Source organism: Doryrhamphus excisus, chromosome 10 (assembly GCF_030265055.1).
Source record: "Doryrhamphus excisus isolate RoL2022-K1 chromosome 10, RoL_Dexc_1.0, whole genome shotgun sequence".
Lineage (NCBI taxonomy): Eukaryota > Metazoa > Chordata > Actinopteri > Syngnathiformes > Syngnathidae > Doryrhamphus > Doryrhamphus excisus.
Window position 1 is genome coordinate 12,340,841 of NC_080475.1, and position 18,576 is coordinate 12,359,416.

The 18,576-nt window shown below is 41.3% G+C and overlaps 1 protein-coding gene across 2 annotated transcripts in view; it reads right to left on the reverse strand.

The window, feature by feature from the left end:
• prex1 (phosphatidylinositol-3,4,5-trisphosphate-dependent Rac exchange factor 1) overlaps positions 1 to 18,576 on the reverse strand; it is a 91,336-nt gene that overhangs the window by 49,985 nt on the left and 22,775 nt on the right. For both annotated transcript variants that reach the window (XM_058084030.1, XM_058084029.1), the window contains exons 4-9: positions 14,999 to 15,103; positions 9,232 to 9,333; positions 7,700 to 7,861; positions 4,805 to 4,938; positions 4,549 to 4,664; positions 1,251 to 1,400 (exon numbers count right to left, since the gene is read on the reverse strand). In XM_058084030.1, coding sequence (XP_057940013.1) covers positions 1,251 to 1,400; positions 4,549 to 4,664; positions 4,805 to 4,938; positions 7,700 to 7,861; positions 9,232 to 9,333; positions 14,999 to 15,103 — 769 coding nt within the window. The remainder of the gene's footprint in view (positions 1 to 1,250; positions 1,401 to 4,548; positions 4,665 to 4,804; positions 4,939 to 7,699; positions 7,862 to 9,231; positions 9,334 to 14,998; positions 15,104 to 18,576) is intronic.

Genomic DNA, 18,576 nt, shown 5'->3' on the forward strand with positions numbered 1-18,576 from the left:
AATCATTATAGCTGCACGGCGGTCGAGTGATTAGCGCGCAGACCTCACAGCTAGGAGACCCAGGTTAAATTCCACCCTCGGCCATCTCTGTGTGGAGTTTGCATGTTCTCCCTGTGCATACGTGGGTTTTTCCCGGGTACTCCGGTTTCCTCCCACATTCCAAAAACATGCTAGGTTAATTGGCGACTCCAAATTGTCCATAGGTATGAATGTGAGTGTGAATGGTTGTTTGTCTATATGTGCCCTGTGATTGGCTGGCTGGCCACCAGTCCAGGGTGTACCCCCGCCTTTCACCCGAAGATAGCTGGGATAGGCTCCAGCACCCCCCTTGTGAGAAAATTAATGAATGAATGAAATAAAATGTATTATTATTATTATTATTAAAAGGGTAGGACTATGTTGCATTTTTTTTTTCATGCCGCTGCAGGAACAGTTTATTTTAGTTCATTTTAGTATTTCCTGCAATATCGATCTATGGTAAATGACTCACAGTTTGCAAACCAACTTTTGGTAGAGAGAAAACATATTGAGCATAAGGCGTCAGCTGAAATGTCAACCTTACAATGACATAGTCTGGAGAAAAATAAAGATGTCCGACAGAAATGAGGCGCATCGGGCATCTGTTAGCCTCAGGTCAGTTTGGCCCAGTCTGGTAATTTAACACCGCCAGCTTCCGAGCACTCTTCTGTGCTGATTCATCACACAATCTGATGTTGTTAAAGCAATTATTTAACATACGATCACAAGAGGCTCATTTCAACATCTTGTGAAACACGATTCGTTGCATTTCCGAACCTGACCGTGTCCGAATAGATGATCTTTTTTAGCCATCAACACTATCAAGTTGCCTTAAAAACCGCCGCAAAATCTGGTTAAAGCTCTTCACAGTGTGCAACGTACATAAGATTACTAAGACAGATGGTTAGCATCAGACAGGTGGGAACACTTTTAAGGCCGAAAAAGGGATTGAGGGAACACAACTAAAAAGGAGTCCGAAAAAGGGTATCGGGTTCCGTGACAGAAACTGTTCATTGTTAATCACTGAAAATGTTCCAGAGCTATACTTGGATGTAACTAGTTTAAAAGCTTAAGGCTACTTTTACAGCAGCCGAAGAAAAATAAATAAAAGACGTTTAATGACTGCAAAAAACAAGCACCAAATAAACAGAATACCGTGACCCAATTATGTGGTTATTTTTAGTTACATATTTTAGTTAGTTATATTAAAAAAATGCCTAAAGTTTACTCACTCTCTCGCTGCTCCCGCTCTCTCAAGATGGCGTCCAACCACTTCTGCTTATCCTCCGCTGTTTTGGCCATGCAGACGAACCACTTGTTTTTAGCCGTGTTGTGGATCTTCCAGCCATTTGTCACCGTGTAGTTGTTACTGTGATAGTCGGCTGCAGGGGAAAACATCAAATGTCTCCATTATCTTCAAAACACCTTCAAAGTGTGAGTAATTTTACTTTGTTTTAGTTTTATTTAGTCAAGGTCACCGACACAAGATGTTGATGCTGATATTCCAGGCAAACAGTCCATTTAAATATGGTGGTTAACACACAAGCCACACAGCTAGGAGACCCGAGTTCGATTCCACCCTCTGTGATCTCTGTGTGGAGTTTGCATGTTCTCCCCGTACATGCGTGGGTTTTGTCCGGTTTCCTCCCACATTCCAAAAACATGCTAGGTTAATTGGCGACTCCAAATTGTCCATAATTATGAATATGAGTGTGAATGGTTGTTTGTCTAGGTAGTCGTGTTGTGGATCTTCCAGCCATTTGTCACCGTGTAATTGTTACTGTGATAGTCGGCTGCAGGGGAAAACATCAAGAGAAAAAATGTCTCCATTACCTGTCCGTCAAACATCTTCAAAACAGGAGTAATTTTACTTAGTTTTAGTTTTATTCAGTCAAGGTCATCGAAACAGGACATGATGCTGATATTCCAGGCAAACAGTCCATTTAAATATAGTGGTTAGCATGCAGGCCACACAGCTAGGAGACCCAAGTTCGATTCCACCCTCGGCGATCTCTGTGTGGAGTTTGCATGTTCTCCCCGTGCATGCATGGGTTTTCTCCGGGTACTCCGGTTTCCTCCCACATTCCAAAAACATGCTAGGTTAATTGGCGACTCCAAATTGTCCATAGGTATGAATGTGAGTGTGAATGGTTGTTTGTCTAGGTAGTCGTGTTGTGGATCTTCCAGCCATTTGTCACTGTGTAATTGTTACTGTGATAGTCGGCTGGTATAGTCATAAAGCTGTGGCTGTAGGCAACTTCCTATGTGGAACTTTACCAGTAAAGTATCATGTGTGGTCAGCATCCAGCCGCTTTATTGTTATTGCTTATTTAGTTCTCAACACTCATTTTTCTACTTTATATTGGGGTCAGGGCTGCATGGCGCGGGAGTGGTTAGCGCGCAGACCTCAGAGCGAGGAAACCAGGGTTCAATTCCACCCTCGGTCATCTCTGTGTGGAGTTTGCATGTTCTCCCCGTGCATGCGTGGGTTTTCTCCGGGTACTCCGGTTTCCTCCCACATTCCAAAAACTTGCTAGGTTAATTGGTGACTCCAAATTGTCCATAGGTATGAATGTGAGTGTGAATGGTTGTTTGTCTATATGTGCCCTGTGATTGGCTGGCCACCAGTCCAGGGTGTACCTGGACAGCTTGGGATAGGCTCCAGCACCCCTGTGACCCTCGTGAGGATCAGCGGTAAAAATGAATGAATGAGTTAAGAAATTAAACACTTTGGGTTGCTGCTTGTCATTGAGCAATGATGGCGGGTCACACAGCCAAACCAGTAAAAACATTACCTGAATGCCTGAAATGGACCAGTTCACTTCCCATCATTTACCTTGCATTTGACCCCCCCCCCGTTCTAATTCTATCCTGCACTCAGCTGCAGGTGAGCAGCTCCTAAATAATGAATGTCCTCTGGTAATGGGCTACATTAACCTTGTGGGCCAAAGGTCACATAAATACTTGTGATACTTGAAGCCCCACAAGAGAATAGCTCTGGTAGTTCTCCAGCGCACACATACTGGGGAGGGGGGTGTGGGGGGGGGGGGGGATCAATAGACACGCTGACATCTGGTCAGCTTTAGGAGCCCTGAAGGACATTTTTACCTGAGTAGCTACTAGAATATACAGCCGTAATGTTATAAGCGTATCTGGTACGTATTAACACAATTGATGTCGTAGCGGCTATGCGGCGATAGTCAAAACATCGGAGAATTATGTTTTTGTCTTTGTGGTTGTGAAATTGCAAAATATGCTGGCAGACGCTGAAAAGAGGAAACACGTGAGCGAGAGAGGAAGACAGTGTTTCTCCACTCACACACACACACACACACACACACATATAAAGCAGTGTGTCGGCTGGAGTACACCGATAACTGAACCACATCCAGCCCACAGACGAGGCGTTGGCACAACATTTCTGTGCATTTTGGCACTTTTGCACCTCAGAGCTGAAGCCACACCTCCAACCGAATATTTGACATCAAAAAAAAAAAAAAAAACCGCACAAGGTTGTGTGCTACTTCCCTTTTGAAACTCTAAAGGCGACGCCCCACCCAAACTGTCAGCTAGCAACAGATTCATAAACAGCAGCAAGCGGCGCACCATGCACTGTCTCGAATAAACACATACGTGAAAACACAACCCAAGGTCGCCAGCCAATCACAGGGCACATATAGACAAACAACCATTCACACTCATACCTATGGATAATTTGGAGTCGCCAATTAACCTAGCATGTTTTTGGAATGTGGGAGGAAACCGGAGTACCCGGAGAAAACCCACGCATGCACAGGGAGAACATGCAAACTCCACACAGAGAGATGGCCGAGGGTGGAATTGAACCCTGGTCTCCTAGTTGTGAGGTCTGCGCGCTTGCAAAGGGATATGATTTATCAAATCAAATCAACTTTATTTGTAGAGCACTTTTCCTACAAAGACATGCAACATTAAGTGTTTTACAGAATTAAAAACAATTACCACAATTAAAAAGGAAAAACAATTACTAAGATAGCCCCTCCCTCCGACCCTCCATACTAGACACACACACACACAACACACACACAATCACACACAATAGGGAGACATGGCATGGCACTGACGATCAAGGAAACGCCACCTTTGGGGCCGTCCACACTGGGAGGAGCCGCAATGCCGCGCCATCAGGGGACCAGCACCCGGGCCCACCGACTCCGACAAACGGGCGGACCCCCACATCAAAGGGAGGAACCCCCAGCCGGCCGGGTCGAAGGGACCCAAGGATGCAGGACCCCTCAGCAGACCCGACACAGCCCCCAGTGTGGAGGACCCCCCTTCTGAGGAAATACTGGAGTTAAAAGCTAAAAACTAAAAGCATAAAATAGGACTAAAAAGATAAAGCCTGATTTAAAAGGTGTGTCTTTAATGGTCTTTAATTAATCTTTTTATGGGTAAAACATGCCAAAATTAATTGTTCTGTGCACAGAAAAAAACTTGCAAGCCTCTAAAAAAAATAAAAAAAAATGTAATACTACCGATCAAAACACGTACCTGTTCCATCCTCCACATTTTCCACCTCCATCACCTCTGTGTTGATTCTGCCCCTGAACACATAAAGGGGGCCGTTGATAGACTTGGTCCTTTTGGTGGACTTCTTTCCAGAAACCCTTTAGGAAATGAGACAGCGCCGTGGTTATGCTCACTCACTCCGCACGGGAAAAACATCCGGTGAAACAGCATTTTGGATATTTGCTCCAAATTTTCCAAGTTGTATGTCTCTGTGTGGAATTTTCTGATTATTTCTTACCTGGACTTCCTTTTACAGTAGACCAGAAGGTTATCAAACAGGAAAAAGACACGCTCTTGAATGTTGCCCGCTGAGATTTTGAGGAGATTTCCGTGAAGCAGCAACTCTGAGCAGATATCTGTTAAGTTGGTACCCTGAAGGAAGAAAAAAACATACATTGACTTTTTAATGATGTTGATATTGGACCGTACACTTCCTATACACATTAGAGACCTTAGAGACCTCATTAAAATGATCACAAATAGTAGAATATGGAGGCTACATGGTGGTTGAGTGGTTAGCACGCAGGCTACACAGCTAGGAGACCCGAGTTCGATTCCACCCTCGTCCATCTCTGTTTGCATGTTCTCCCCGTGCATGCATGGGTTTTTTCTCCAAGGTTTCCTCCCACATTCCAAAAACATGCTAGGTTAATTAGCGACTCCAAATTGTCCATAGATATGAATGTGAGTGTGAATGGTTGTTTGTCTATATGTGCCCTGTGATTGAATGAATGAGTACATAAAAGTCGTAGCAGTGAATGAAATGCTACTCGTCCTTGTCGCAGGTGTAATGCTAAACGCTGTGAAACGGTATGATAACTGTCTGAAATGCACAATTATCACAGTTATTGATAAAGCATGTATCATTTAGTCTCGGGTTGTGTTTGTGCATGCGTGGGTTTTTTCTCCAAGGTTTCCTCCCACATTCCAAAAACATGCTAGGTTAATTAGCGACTCCAAATTGTCCATAGGTATGAATGTGAGTGTGAATTGTTGTTTGTCTATATGTGCCCTGTGATTGGCTGGCTGGCCACCAGTCCAGGGTGTACCACGCCTCTCGCCTGAAGACAGCTGGGGTAGGCTCCAGCACAATCGCGACTCTCGTGAGGATAAGCGATATAAAATGAATGAATGAGTAGAATATCGGCTCTATAATGGAAAAATGCTAAATAAACACATCCCATTCCTTCGCCATAATTTGCTAACTCACTAATGCATCGCCGTCCTGCACTTAGTGTTGTCATCAGGCAGCAGCTGTAAAGGAAGGCACTAAACGCATCACAGTAAGTGGGGGGGGGGGGGGTTACCTTGCCCTATATTTTTTCCTATGGGAAACGTAAATCCCCTTTAAGTAGGAGGGGGGGGAATAAAGACAATGCTTTCTATTCTGCACGCTACATGGACCCAAATGTACCAATCACATAACCAGGACCAGGAATTGAACATCATCTTGTTGTGAATTCTTTGGCATTTGTTGCAGTTTTTCTCCCTACTAGTAGAAGAATAAGAATGTTATTATCAAAGAAAATAAAATAAAATTAAATTACATTTTATAAAAATAAAAATAAAAATAAAAATAAAAATAAAAATAAAAATAAAAATAAAAATAAAAATAAAAATAAAAATAAAAATAAAAATAAAAATAAAAATAAAAATAAAAATAAAAATAAAAATAAAAATAAAAATAAAAAAATAAATTTTATAAAATAAAATAAATAAAAGAAAAAAGCAAGTGTGTCAAAGCATTCTTACTGACGGGGGTTTACTAAAAAATAAAGACATGTTATTAGTCAGTGTAAAACGTCTCACTGCACTCTCAATCATCTGGAACTCAATACGGCCATGTGTGGGCACCACCCCAACCTCTCCCACTCTCACAGACATACATACATCAGACCTGGACCGCAGTGTGGTCTTTCATGTTTAGACACTGTGGAAACCCCCCACCCCCCCTCTCAATAACTAGTACCTCATCCATGCTCAAGTGTCCACATTATGGAGTCCCATGGGGGATGTTGCCATGATAGGTGGTTGGTAAGTTCATAGACGACGAGATGGCAATGGGGGGGTTTGCATATCATGCTACAATCGATTTAACCTCACGTTAACTGTAACTGACTTAAGCTGCTTGTATGTGTGTGTGTGTGTGTGTGTGTGTGTGTAATGTATCTGATTGGGTGCAAATGGACTGGTGTTCCATTAAGGCTGCAGGTGAAGAGACACTTTTATTACATTATTACAAAATACGGAATAAGCCCACACTGCAAAAGGAAGGTTTTTCAAAGTCTACACACTCTTCCCTAACTAACAATCTTTTGGTTTTCCGTTGTTATGTTGAACTATGACCATGGTGAAATGCTGACATTTTTGCGGAGGGGGGAAAATAGTGAGATGGTTTGTTTTTTGGCAACCAGTGATGAGATGTCCGAGTGAGGCCCCGCACACTCTGGGTCCTTCCTTTTTCCGCTTTCTGCCTCTCTTCCCTCCAAAAGGTTCCCCTCTCATAGAAGTAGCCAACCCCCCGACCCCCTTTAGCGCTTGTGTGAGGCTCAGCATCCTCCATCTCCTTTGATTGGGCAGAGTGCCTGTTGGCATCCCCCTTGGCACCCTGTGTAGGTGGATTGTCCCTGCGGTGCCTCCCGAAGACAAGGCCTCTGTTGTGGTGGGCGAGGGAGGCGTGAAAAATGCACCGGAGCCTTCATTCGGCTCCCAAGCCCTGTCTGTGGCCCCTGGCTGCAGTGGACATTAACTCTTTAGGACGGATGCAAAATATGCGGCATTCATTTTTTTTGTTTTAGGAATTTAGCAATTAATGCTAATGGTTTTTTTTTTACCCAAAGATGCCAGCAGACGCGGAGGTATGCTGGAGCCTATCCCAGACAGATACAAAGGCACAACAAAACATGCTAACAAACATCAACGATGGAGGACACACATTTATCCAAAAGAGAGCTGTAAGAATATGGGCCACTGCAGCAAAACGGAGACTGTGGAGTATAACACCAAAGCGTCCAATTAAAAGTGATATCATCGTGGTCGCATACCAAGTCAATATTGTCAATCCGAGCCCCTTAGCGACATATTTCCCATTAAGATGACGGCAACAGTCACACTTTCAACTCAATCCTCTCACCTCCCAGCCTTCAATGTGAGACTGCAGCTGTTCCAGCGCCTCCAGTTTCTCCATCTGACGCTTGGTCTCGTTGATGTTGGAGCAGACGGCCTTCATGGCCTGCAGAGCCTCCTCCACGGCGGGGTAGTCGGCATGCTTCTTTGGGGTGCGCTTCAGCAGCTCCTGAAAGGATGACATTGAAGGTTCGAAATGTAAGGCTCTAATTATGTGGCGCAGCACAAGGTAGCGCAGGGTGGCGGAGCGTGGCGCACACCATGCATGCTTATTTGCGGTGCGCTTCAGCAGATCCTAAAATGATGACATTTAAGGTTCAAAGTTTAGAGCTCTAATTTTGTGGCGCGCCGCAAGGTAGCGCAGGGTGGCGCACCCCATGCATGCTTCTTTGGGGTGCGCTTCAGCAGCTCCTGAAAGGATGACATTGACTGAAATTTAGGGCTCTAATTTCGTGGCGCAGCACAAGGTAGCGCAATGTGATGGAGCATGGCGCACCCCATGCATGCTTCTTTGGGGTGTGCTTCAGCAGCTCCTGAAAGGATGACATTTAAGGTTCAAAATTTAGGGCTCTAATTTCATGACGCAGCGCAAGGCAGCGCAGGGTGGCGCACCCCATGCATGCTTCTTTGCGGTGCGATTCGGCAGCTCCTAAAGTGATGACACTGAAGGTTCGAAATGTAGGGCTCTAAATTCGTTGCGGAGCGCAAGGTAGCGCAGGGTGACTGAGCGTGGCGCACCCCATGCATGCTTCTTTGGGGTGCGCTTCAGCAGCTCCTGAAAGAATGACATTTAAGGTTCAAATTTTAGGGCTCTAATTTCATGGCGCAGCGCAAGGCAACGCAGGGTGGCGCACCCCATGCATGCTTCTTTGCGATGCGATTCGGCAGCTCCTAAAATGACGACACTGAAGTTTCAAATCTAAGGCTCTAATTTCGTGGCGCAGCGCAGGGTGGCGCACCCCATGCATGCTTCTTTTGCAGTGCGCTTCAGCAGCACCAAAAATGATGACATTGAAGGTTCGAAATATAGGGCTCTGATTTCGTTGCGGAGCGCAAGGTAGCGCAAGGTAGCACAGGGTGGCGGAGTGTGGTGCACCCCAGGCGTGCTTATTTGCGGTGCGCTTCAGCAGCACATAAAATTAATAAAAATTGAAGGTTCACATTTAAGGCTCTAATTTCGTGGCGCACCCCACTCGGTGTTATTTGGTCCAGCGCACCACTGTGTGCAGCCAATTTGGTAGACTAGGCTACGCCGACATAGGCGTGGCGGCGCACCAGGGGAGGTGTCCACCTTTCCAGCTTGCCGCAGTGACAATTTTGTGACCAAACAGCGTGCCAAAGGTGCCCTAGAAGCTCGCCAGCTCCAGCTTGGTCTATTCCTGGCGCAGGCGAATACTGGCTGTCGATAATGTGGTGCTCTAAAATAGCAAATGCATATAAATATCTACCTTCAAGAATGTTTGAGCATTTAAAAAAACAATTGGTCGTGTTGAACAAAGTAACTATACGATCTGAAATGTGATTTGGAATGACTTTTACCTTGAGTAGCAGAGGATACTTGCAGATCCTCTGGATGGGAGTGAGAAGGTAGCCCTCCAGGGGGATATCTGTGCTTTTCTTGCCTCCCAGTAGCATACAGTGCTGAAGAAGAGGCAATAAGAACAATGAACATCACAACACATGACATGCTAAAACAGGTGATGGCAGGTTATTACACGTTTCTTGTATATTCATTCTTAGAAAGTATGACTAAATCGAGCCTGTAATGACAACATATAGCAGTTATAACACTTTGAAACACGTACTCCATTATGGACAGAACACAGAATTCTGTTTTAGGCAGTGCATAAAGGCACTAAGCATCATTCTGATTTCAGTGCTGGGTTCATGATTTCTCGCTTAACTACCTTATCAGTTTGTCAGCCATGTGTTTGTGTTGACGTCTAAATGGCATGCAATGTGGTTGGACCTCCTAGGTTACAAGGTGGATAGTTCCAAGCATCTCCATCGACTACGTAAACACGCACCCATCTGCATCTGAATGTTTGCATTTTTTCTTCAGCAATGACCTTTAATTGCTGGTTGTTTTCATTCGAAGTCAGAACAATGTGTTACAGCATATAGCATACAGTCTGGGAGCAAAAGCCAGAGATGTAGCACATTTTAGTAAGGTAAAGTAAAATTTTTGTTATTTTTTTTTTTTTTTACAAATACATTGTTACATTTTTAGGCACTGCTAGGCAAATATTTCATTATCAACAAAAATGACTTATGTTGTTACATTGTCGAAAATTGTGCTACAAAGTGTAGTTCATTTATTCATTTTCTACCACTTATTCTCACGAGGGGTGCTGGAGCCTATCCCAGCTGTCTTCGGGCAAGAGGTGGGGTACACCCTAAACTGGTGGCCAGCCAATCACAGGGCACATATAGACAAACAACCATTCACACTCACATTCATACATATGGACAATTTGGAGTCGCCAATTAACCTAGCATGTTTTTGGAATGTGGGAGGAAACTGGAGTTCCCAGGAAAACCCATGCAAACTCCACACAGAGCTGGTCGAGGGTGGAATCGAACTCGGGTCTCCTAGCTGTGTGGCCTCCGTTCTAACCACCATATTTAAATGGACTGTTTGCCTGGAATATCAGCATCAACATCTTGTGTCGGTGACCTTGACTGAATAAAACTAAAACAAAGTAAAATTACTCACGGTTTGAAGATATTTGACGGAGAGGTAATGGAGACATTTTTTCTCTTTATGTTTTTTCCCCCCACAATGTATAGTTGACATTCAATATTATGGCAACAGTTTTTTTCATTCGTTTTAGGCATGAGGTTCTTGGAGTCCCTATCGGTGACTCCATGGTTCTAATGGGAGACTTCAACGTCCTTGAGGGCAAAGACAGTGGAACCTGGAGGGGCGTGGTTTGGGGAGCGTAACAGCCTGTTATTGGACTACACTTTGTCCATAGTCTATAACTATGCTCAAAGTCTATAATGGACTTTGTGGTCGTATCATCAGACCGGCATCAGCATGTTCTGAATTGATTCATATGACATTCATGGTGCTCCATATGGGTTGTGGTCAAAATTCTTTGGAAGACAAGCTAGCATACATGTATAGCTAACACAAATGTCATCATCATTAGCCAATTGGTAAATGATTTATAGACAATTTATTTGCTAAGTCCGCCCTGTGCTTCTGCAAAAACATTTTGCTTATCAGTCCCTTAAAGATGTGTGGCCAAATTCGGTGGTGATTCAACTAAACACTCTAAAGTCAGAGTGGCGGGTTTGTAGAGTGCAATGAGCACCATGTGGTGTATTTGGCAGAGAAATAATGTCACAAGCTAACACAGTTAGCGATGAATTTTCTGATCAATGATCCAGCAGGATTTTTTTTCCCAAAAAGATTCTTTCACTTTGCCAATTTCGGCGTTTGTGCATATAACTCCACAAAAAAAAATTGGTAGTACTGGAGTACTTGTAAGGCTTCCAACAGGTTCTGCAAAATTTCAAAGACTGACCCAGATAATCAGGACACTATGATCCACAGTATGAAAAAAATGAAACCTTTGCAATTTTCATCATAGGAAAACAACAAAGGAGGCTAGCATACAACGCCATTACGGAATATTAGATTTTTCTAAATAACTACTAAATAATATTGGTATGATTATGAATCAAATTGCTAATGGTATGTTTTCTTGGTGAAGGAGTCTAAATATGTAGATCATAAATGTAGGACTAATTTTTATGGTGTAAATCAGGGGTCTCAAACACGCGGCCCGTGGGCCAAATGTGGCCCGCAGGACACTAGTCTAAGGCCCCCGCCTTGATATGAAAGTTTAATGTTAGTGCGGCCCGCGCAAGTTTGATATGGATGCTGTATGGTATCATGTACCCAGGAAAAAATTATTACGATTGATTAATGTTCATGTTAAAGGTTAAATAACTGTTAATAGTTATCCTCCCTATCCGTGTGGAAGTGGTAAGTTTTTGGCTTTTTTAAGTTTAAAGGAAATAACTTGGAGGCTACCGTTTAGGTCGCTTGATCTCTAGTTTGCGAGTTAGCATGTGTCTCAAGACCCTGCAGTTGCGCAATATGTTGTAAATAAAAAGAGTATAAATGTGACAATAGTCGTGTTTTGTCATGTCTACAGAGCTCTAATAATGCTTTGTTCATTTTAATCTGAAAAAAATACTTTGTCTGAAAATTTGTCTACCCACCAACTATATGTGGTTTCTTAAGTTTTTATTATTTGCTGTTTTATTATTATTATATTTATTTATTACTGATTGATTGATTTTCTTTATTCTTGATTTGTTTATTTATTTCTCATCTTATTTTGTGCAGGGCAAGGCAGTTATATCCATCCAGAAATCATCGATTTGTGCGCTAACGATGGATCCATCTCGGGCGCAGCGCTATCGATCAATCACGCAGATCCATCGTTAGCGTGTAATATAAATAACAATATGGGAACTATCTATGGCGCTTGGCGAAGGTCTGTGCTTTCCTATGGTTTCGAGGCTTATGACCGCCCGCAAAGTGAGTCTTGGTTCTGTTCAGAACCCCCCCCACCACCACGTGATCATGTGGAGTTCAGTAAAGTCTCTTTGATGTATAAGGCCTAAGTGCCTTTGGATAAATATGTGCTGTATATACTTAACATGGAATTGAACTGAATCTAAATGACTTTAAAGTGAATGGCTGTATATAAAAGACACAGACTTTCCCACCCCGCAATCTATCTCTCTCTAACACTCCACTTTCTATCTAAATCCACTCAGCCTCTCGCTCTTTTCTCCGCTTGTTTATAATCTGCCAGCCTAAAGCAAGAACTCTCCCAGTTCTTCCTCTCGTTTTCTTCACTCTGACCTCCTTTTTTTTGTTTTTTGCTTTTAACTTTGCTCTTCTTACACAAGTAATTAAATACTTCTTTCCTACACAACATTCCAGTTTCGTCCTTTGTTTACTTCATTATACACTTCTGTATTACTGCAACTTTATTGACTGGATTTTTTACACTCTTTCTATTGATTTGTGTTATGCAAGGTGGCGGTTATGGCTACACGGTGATGGAGTGGTGAGCGCACAGGCCACACAGCTAGGAGACCGGAGTTCGATTCCACCCTTGGCCATCTCTGTGTGGAGTTTGCATGTTTTCCACGTGAATGCGTGGGTTTTCTCCCACATTTACAAAAAAAAAACATGCTAGGTTAATTGGCGACTCCAAATTGTCCATAGGTATGAATGTAAGTGTGAATGGTTGTTTGTCTATATGTGCCCTGTGATTGGCTGGCCACCAGTCTTGCCCAAACACAGCTGGGGTAGGCTCCAGCACCCACCGCCAACCTTGTGAGGACAAACGATAGAAAATGAATGAATAGTATCAGTTATCATAATAGAAAACACAGCATGCCAAACCATTAAATATGTTGGCGAAGGAGGCATGGGTGCGCCAAGCTGCGCTGGACTGCGCCGCTTATGAAAATTGCAAAGTACGCTGGCCACACTCCGTTCATGCGGCCAGAGGAAAGAAAACAGTAGAAAATGAATAGTGGCAACTATCATTAATAGTGAATAGTGGTAGAAGATAAATGAAAGGTGGCGGTTATCATTAATAACTGCTGAGAATGTTCATTAAATGCCACATTTAACATAACACATTTTATGTCGCACACCCGAATGCGCTCGTACGCAAATGTACTGTGAATGTTGACTTAATGGATTTCTATTAGACTCACATGGTGGGAATCAGTAATAACTGGCGGGAGGAGCAACCATATAGATATCAATGCAAGCAATCCTACCGAGGCTGCCAGCGCTACACAGCTGGCTAACACCCCTGTCATCTTGCCCCCCCTCCCCAAGTCCCTAAAGCTGTGGGCTTGTCACCACTTTGAGCTCATTGTCCGAAGTCCCCGCCCCCCCACAATGTTTGGGGTGTCAAAACATGGAAACAGCTGGCAGCAGGAAACTCACTACAAAAGTGACCTTGCTGGCAGTTGCATCCTGTCCAGGCAGGAAGAAACCTTATGACCCTGTTATGGTATCAGACCCTCTTTATGCATGTGTTAAAACATGGAAATGGATATGACATAATGTTGGGGGGGGGGGGGTATATTAGAAGAAATACTTGACAGGGGAGATGAAGTCTGCAGTGGCTGGGAACGAATAAGGTTGTTAAGGAAGGAAGAACACTTATTATTAGTCTCATTAATGAGCATCATTTAGAGGGAGGACATCACACTGAAAATAGGATGAAAAATTAAGTTGAAAAAATACATAATTTTAGTCCACAAATTATTAGAGGAAAAAAATGTTGATTCCCCCCCACCACCCCCAATAAAAGAAAAAAAATGTGATATTTATTTGCAATTTTTCCACTCAACTGCAGGGACAAAAAATAAATATAATACCATAATAATAATAAATAATAAAATATATATCAGTAAATGCAAGATTTTTTTTGTGTTAGTAAGTTCCTGAAAAAACAAAAATAATAGGAAATAATATAATAATATAATACAACATAATAATATATAACATAAATAAATATATTATATTATATTAAACAATATTTATAAATAAATATAATATAAATAAATAAATTATATTACATTAAATAATATTTATAAATAAATATAATATATAATATAATAATAACAGGAAATTATTTAATACAACAATTATTATTAATAATCACTAATAACTGGCGGGAGGAGCAACCACATAGATATCAATTATTATTATTAATAATAATAATAATAATAATAATAATAATATATATATTATTATTAGCAGTAGTTTTCTTGGAGATTAATATTTATCTATTAAGGGTTTTCTACCGCTTATCCTCACGAGGGTAGCGGGGGTGCTGGAGCCTATCCCAGCTGTCTTGGGGCGAGAGGCCGGGTACACCCTGGACTGGTGGCCAGCCAATCACAGGGCACATAAAGACAAACAACCATTCACACTCACATTCATACCTATGGACAATTTGGAGTCGCTAATTAACCTAGCATGTTTTTGGAATGTGGGAGGAAAACCCACGCATGCACGAGGAGAACGTGCAAACTCAACACAGAGATTGCCGAGGGTGGAATTGAACTTGGGTCTCATAACTGTGAGGCCTGCGTGCTAACCACTCGCTCACCGTGCAACAGTCCTTCAACAATATATGATGGAAAAAAAACTGCATTTCCCACTAATGCATGACATTTTGTCCAGAATTGGGCTGTGGTTGTACAGGAACGGCACCCAAGAGGATCGGGTCAAGCCAGGGCGTCTTACCAGAAGAAAGGTCCTGATGTGGGGGATCTTGTTGAGCTCCATGAGGAGTCGCAAAGCCTTCTCGTGGTTGCTGCAGTATTCTCCGTACACCGAGAAACGCTCCCTCTGACAAACACAAAAACAACAATAAGGTATTTACTGTCCCTAGATGACATCTTAGGTACACGTTAGGTCGTGTGTGTTTCCTTCTTTCAACATCATGTGACCACAGTTAAAAAAAACAACCACTTGTGCCCGGAATAGCTACTGCGTCTCTTATTCGCCTGAATGTTTATTTCTAAACGGCTACTAGATGAGAGGCTTAAGGAGTGAAAGCATAATGGCCGTAGTTCACAGCGTGGCATAATGAACAGAGGACTCGTTGAAGAGACGCCCTAGATTGAGCAAATATTGACGCCCGTGTGATTTTACCTCCATTACTTTTTGGACTTGTTCCTCTTAAGAGCTAACCCTAAGGAATGATGTCTCCACTCGCCTTAGCATACCGTAGCAATGAATCTTTTCATGTTTCTTTGAGTGGCAGCTGGTCTTATGAAACAATGTGGGAGGTTAATCAAATCCCAGTCATGGTGTTGACCCCGAAGCGGAGGTCAAGGGCTGCGGGGCCAGAGGGTGCCAGACACTGCAGACACCACCAATTGGCTGAGAGCGAGCAGCACTGGGGAAGGGTGACAAAAGGTCACGGGCTGCAGAGGGAAGTGTAATGGATATGTAGCAACAATGGAGGGGAAGCTCAACCCCCCCCCCCCCCCCCACAAAGAACAACACAATCACAATCGACCTATTCTGAAAAAAAATATACCCATTTTACACCATACCTTACATAAATTCCCTACAGAAGGTTGGATTACAAGACAAAGTGAAAAGGAAAAAACATGGTTGCGATTATTGTAAGAACTGATTAATCGGTTGGAGTTTTTTTTTCGATTAATCGGATTTTTTAAAAAAACACAAATTTTTAATTTCCGCCTCTTAGCAGCAATCCCTTGAAGAATGCATGAATGAACTTTTTCCCTCCCCAAAATCTCGGACACCAAAATTTAAGTAGATGAGTATAAACAGAAGGGGGGGGGGGGCGTGACAACACAAAATGAGACCAACCCGGCTATAGCGACTTGTATATATCAAAACGAGGCAAAAATATCAATATATTCCGATATTTAAGTATATTTTTTAAATGAAACGACAAACAATTACAAAAATAGTGATCGATTAATTGGATTATCGATTAATAATCCATCAATCCTTGAGTGTGTACACATGGTAAGAGTTTGCTACACAATATATCAAAACGAGGCAAAAAATATCAATATATTCCGATATTTAAGTATATTTTTAAATGAAACGGCGCACAATTACAAAAATAGTGGTCGATTAATTGGATTATCGATTAATAATCCATTAATCTTTGCAGCTAAAAAAACATTCTTTGAACATTTTTGTATGGTCATATCACCTCGTACTACGGAGGTACATTATGTAAAATAAATAAATTAAAAAAACCTTAAACCGTGTTATGGAAAGCAGGAAGTGAACAAATGTAACAGTTACTGATTGTGAAAGTACCAGATGGAGGGGTATGATTTAATAAGCTTTGCTTCTTCCTACTCCTTTTGGACATGTGGAACTGTGAACTGATTATGGGATGCATTCAATTGTAATCTGATGCATGTTCAAATGAAATAAAAGCATTACCGTTTATTAAGTATAATATACAACAGAGTTGTGATATTGGTAAGGCCCGAGGCTGGCTACTGGTATAGTTGTTCTGGTCCTAATTAGCCCCCCCACTATAAGAAGGTGGAGGTTAACTGGAGCAATTATATTACATTACTGTACAGATTGCCCTCATTAGGGTGACGGGTAAGCTGGAGCCTACAGCTGAATTTGGGTGAGAGGCGGGGACTGGTTGTCGGCCAATCACAAGGCACATAAAGACATAAAGAAATACATATACAATACAGTGGTTAGCATGTCTCTTGTCATATGACAACAAATCTTTATTTAAATTGGTTGCGGCTGGAATAAATCAAAACAGACCGTTTTCGTTTTTGTGGAACAGCCTGCCTGAGAACGTTGAGATTTTTAAAAATAGGCTCAAGACCCACCGATTTAATTTGGCTTTTATTATTATTACTATTTAGTATATTCTTTTTTTTTTTTAACCTTTGAACTTGACTTTTATGTAATGGTTATTTTATACCCTATACCTTTTGTTTTGGATCTTAACCAAGTGTTTTTATATTTTTTATACATGCTTATTTTAGTTTTTTATTAATGTTCTTATATATTTTCCTTTTTATGTCATTATTTCTATATATACTTTTTATATTCTTATTTTTTATGTTTTTATATTTTTTAAACTTTTGTTCAAATCTTTTGTTTTGGATCTTAACCAAATGTTTTTATATTTTTTATACATGCTTATTTTAGTTTTTTATTAATGTTCTTATGTATTTTACTTTTTATGTCATTATTTCTATATATACTTTCTATATTCTTATTTTTTATATTTTTTAATCTTTTGTTCAAATCTTTTGTTTTGGATCTTAATCAAGTGTTTTTATATTTTTATACATGGTTATTTTAGTTTTTTATTAATGTTCTTATATATTTTACTTTTTATGTCATTATTTCTATATATACTTTTTATATTTTTATGTTTTTATATTTTTTAAACTTTTGTTCAAATCTTTTGTTTTGGATCTTAACCAAATGTTTTTATATTTTTTATACATGCTTATTTTAGTTTTTTATTAATGTTCTTATGTATTTTACTTTTTATGTCTATTTCTATATATACTTTTTATATTCTTATTTTTTATATTTTTTTAATATTTTGTTCAAATCTTTTGTTTTGGATCTTAATCAAGTGTTTTTATATTTTTATACATGGTTATTTTAGTTTTTATTAATGTTCTTATGTATTTTACTTTTTATGTCATTATTTCTATATATACTTTTTATATTCTTATTTTTTTATGTTTTTATATTTTTTAATCCCATATATCCAGTGTTTCCTCAGTGGGGGGGGCTCTCTGCGCTGGGGGCTTTTCTCGGTTGGGGGCTGGGGTGTCTCCTCTCGTGGGCCTTACCGACTGGGGTGGCTGGGAGCTCTGTGGCGGTGCCCCACTGCAGCGCTGTGGGCCGCCTGCCTACCTTTTGGTGTGTGTCTGTGTGTATATGTTGTTGTTGTGTTTCTTTTTTAACATGTAATCCGAAATCCCCCCAAAAATGCTGGAATAGGTGCAGATGCTGGAAGATCTAGCCTACTGTTTTTCTTAAGATATAACACACGTGATTAAAACAATTATATATAATTCCTTACTATTGACTGGAAAAAAATCCATACTATGAAATTGAGGCCCACTGAAGGTGAGACGACTCGAGTTTGAAATGAGAGAGTTGAGTTCCAAGCGTCCACAGTGTGACCTCGGTGTCTCCCCAGTCTGACCACACAGTGATGGAAAAAACGTGTCGAGTCCCACCGCCCACGTCCTCGCTGCTCTGTAATCAATTCTCCACCCTGACAGAATGAATGACCGTGACGTCTCAAGCACATGTGTGAAGGTCTCATC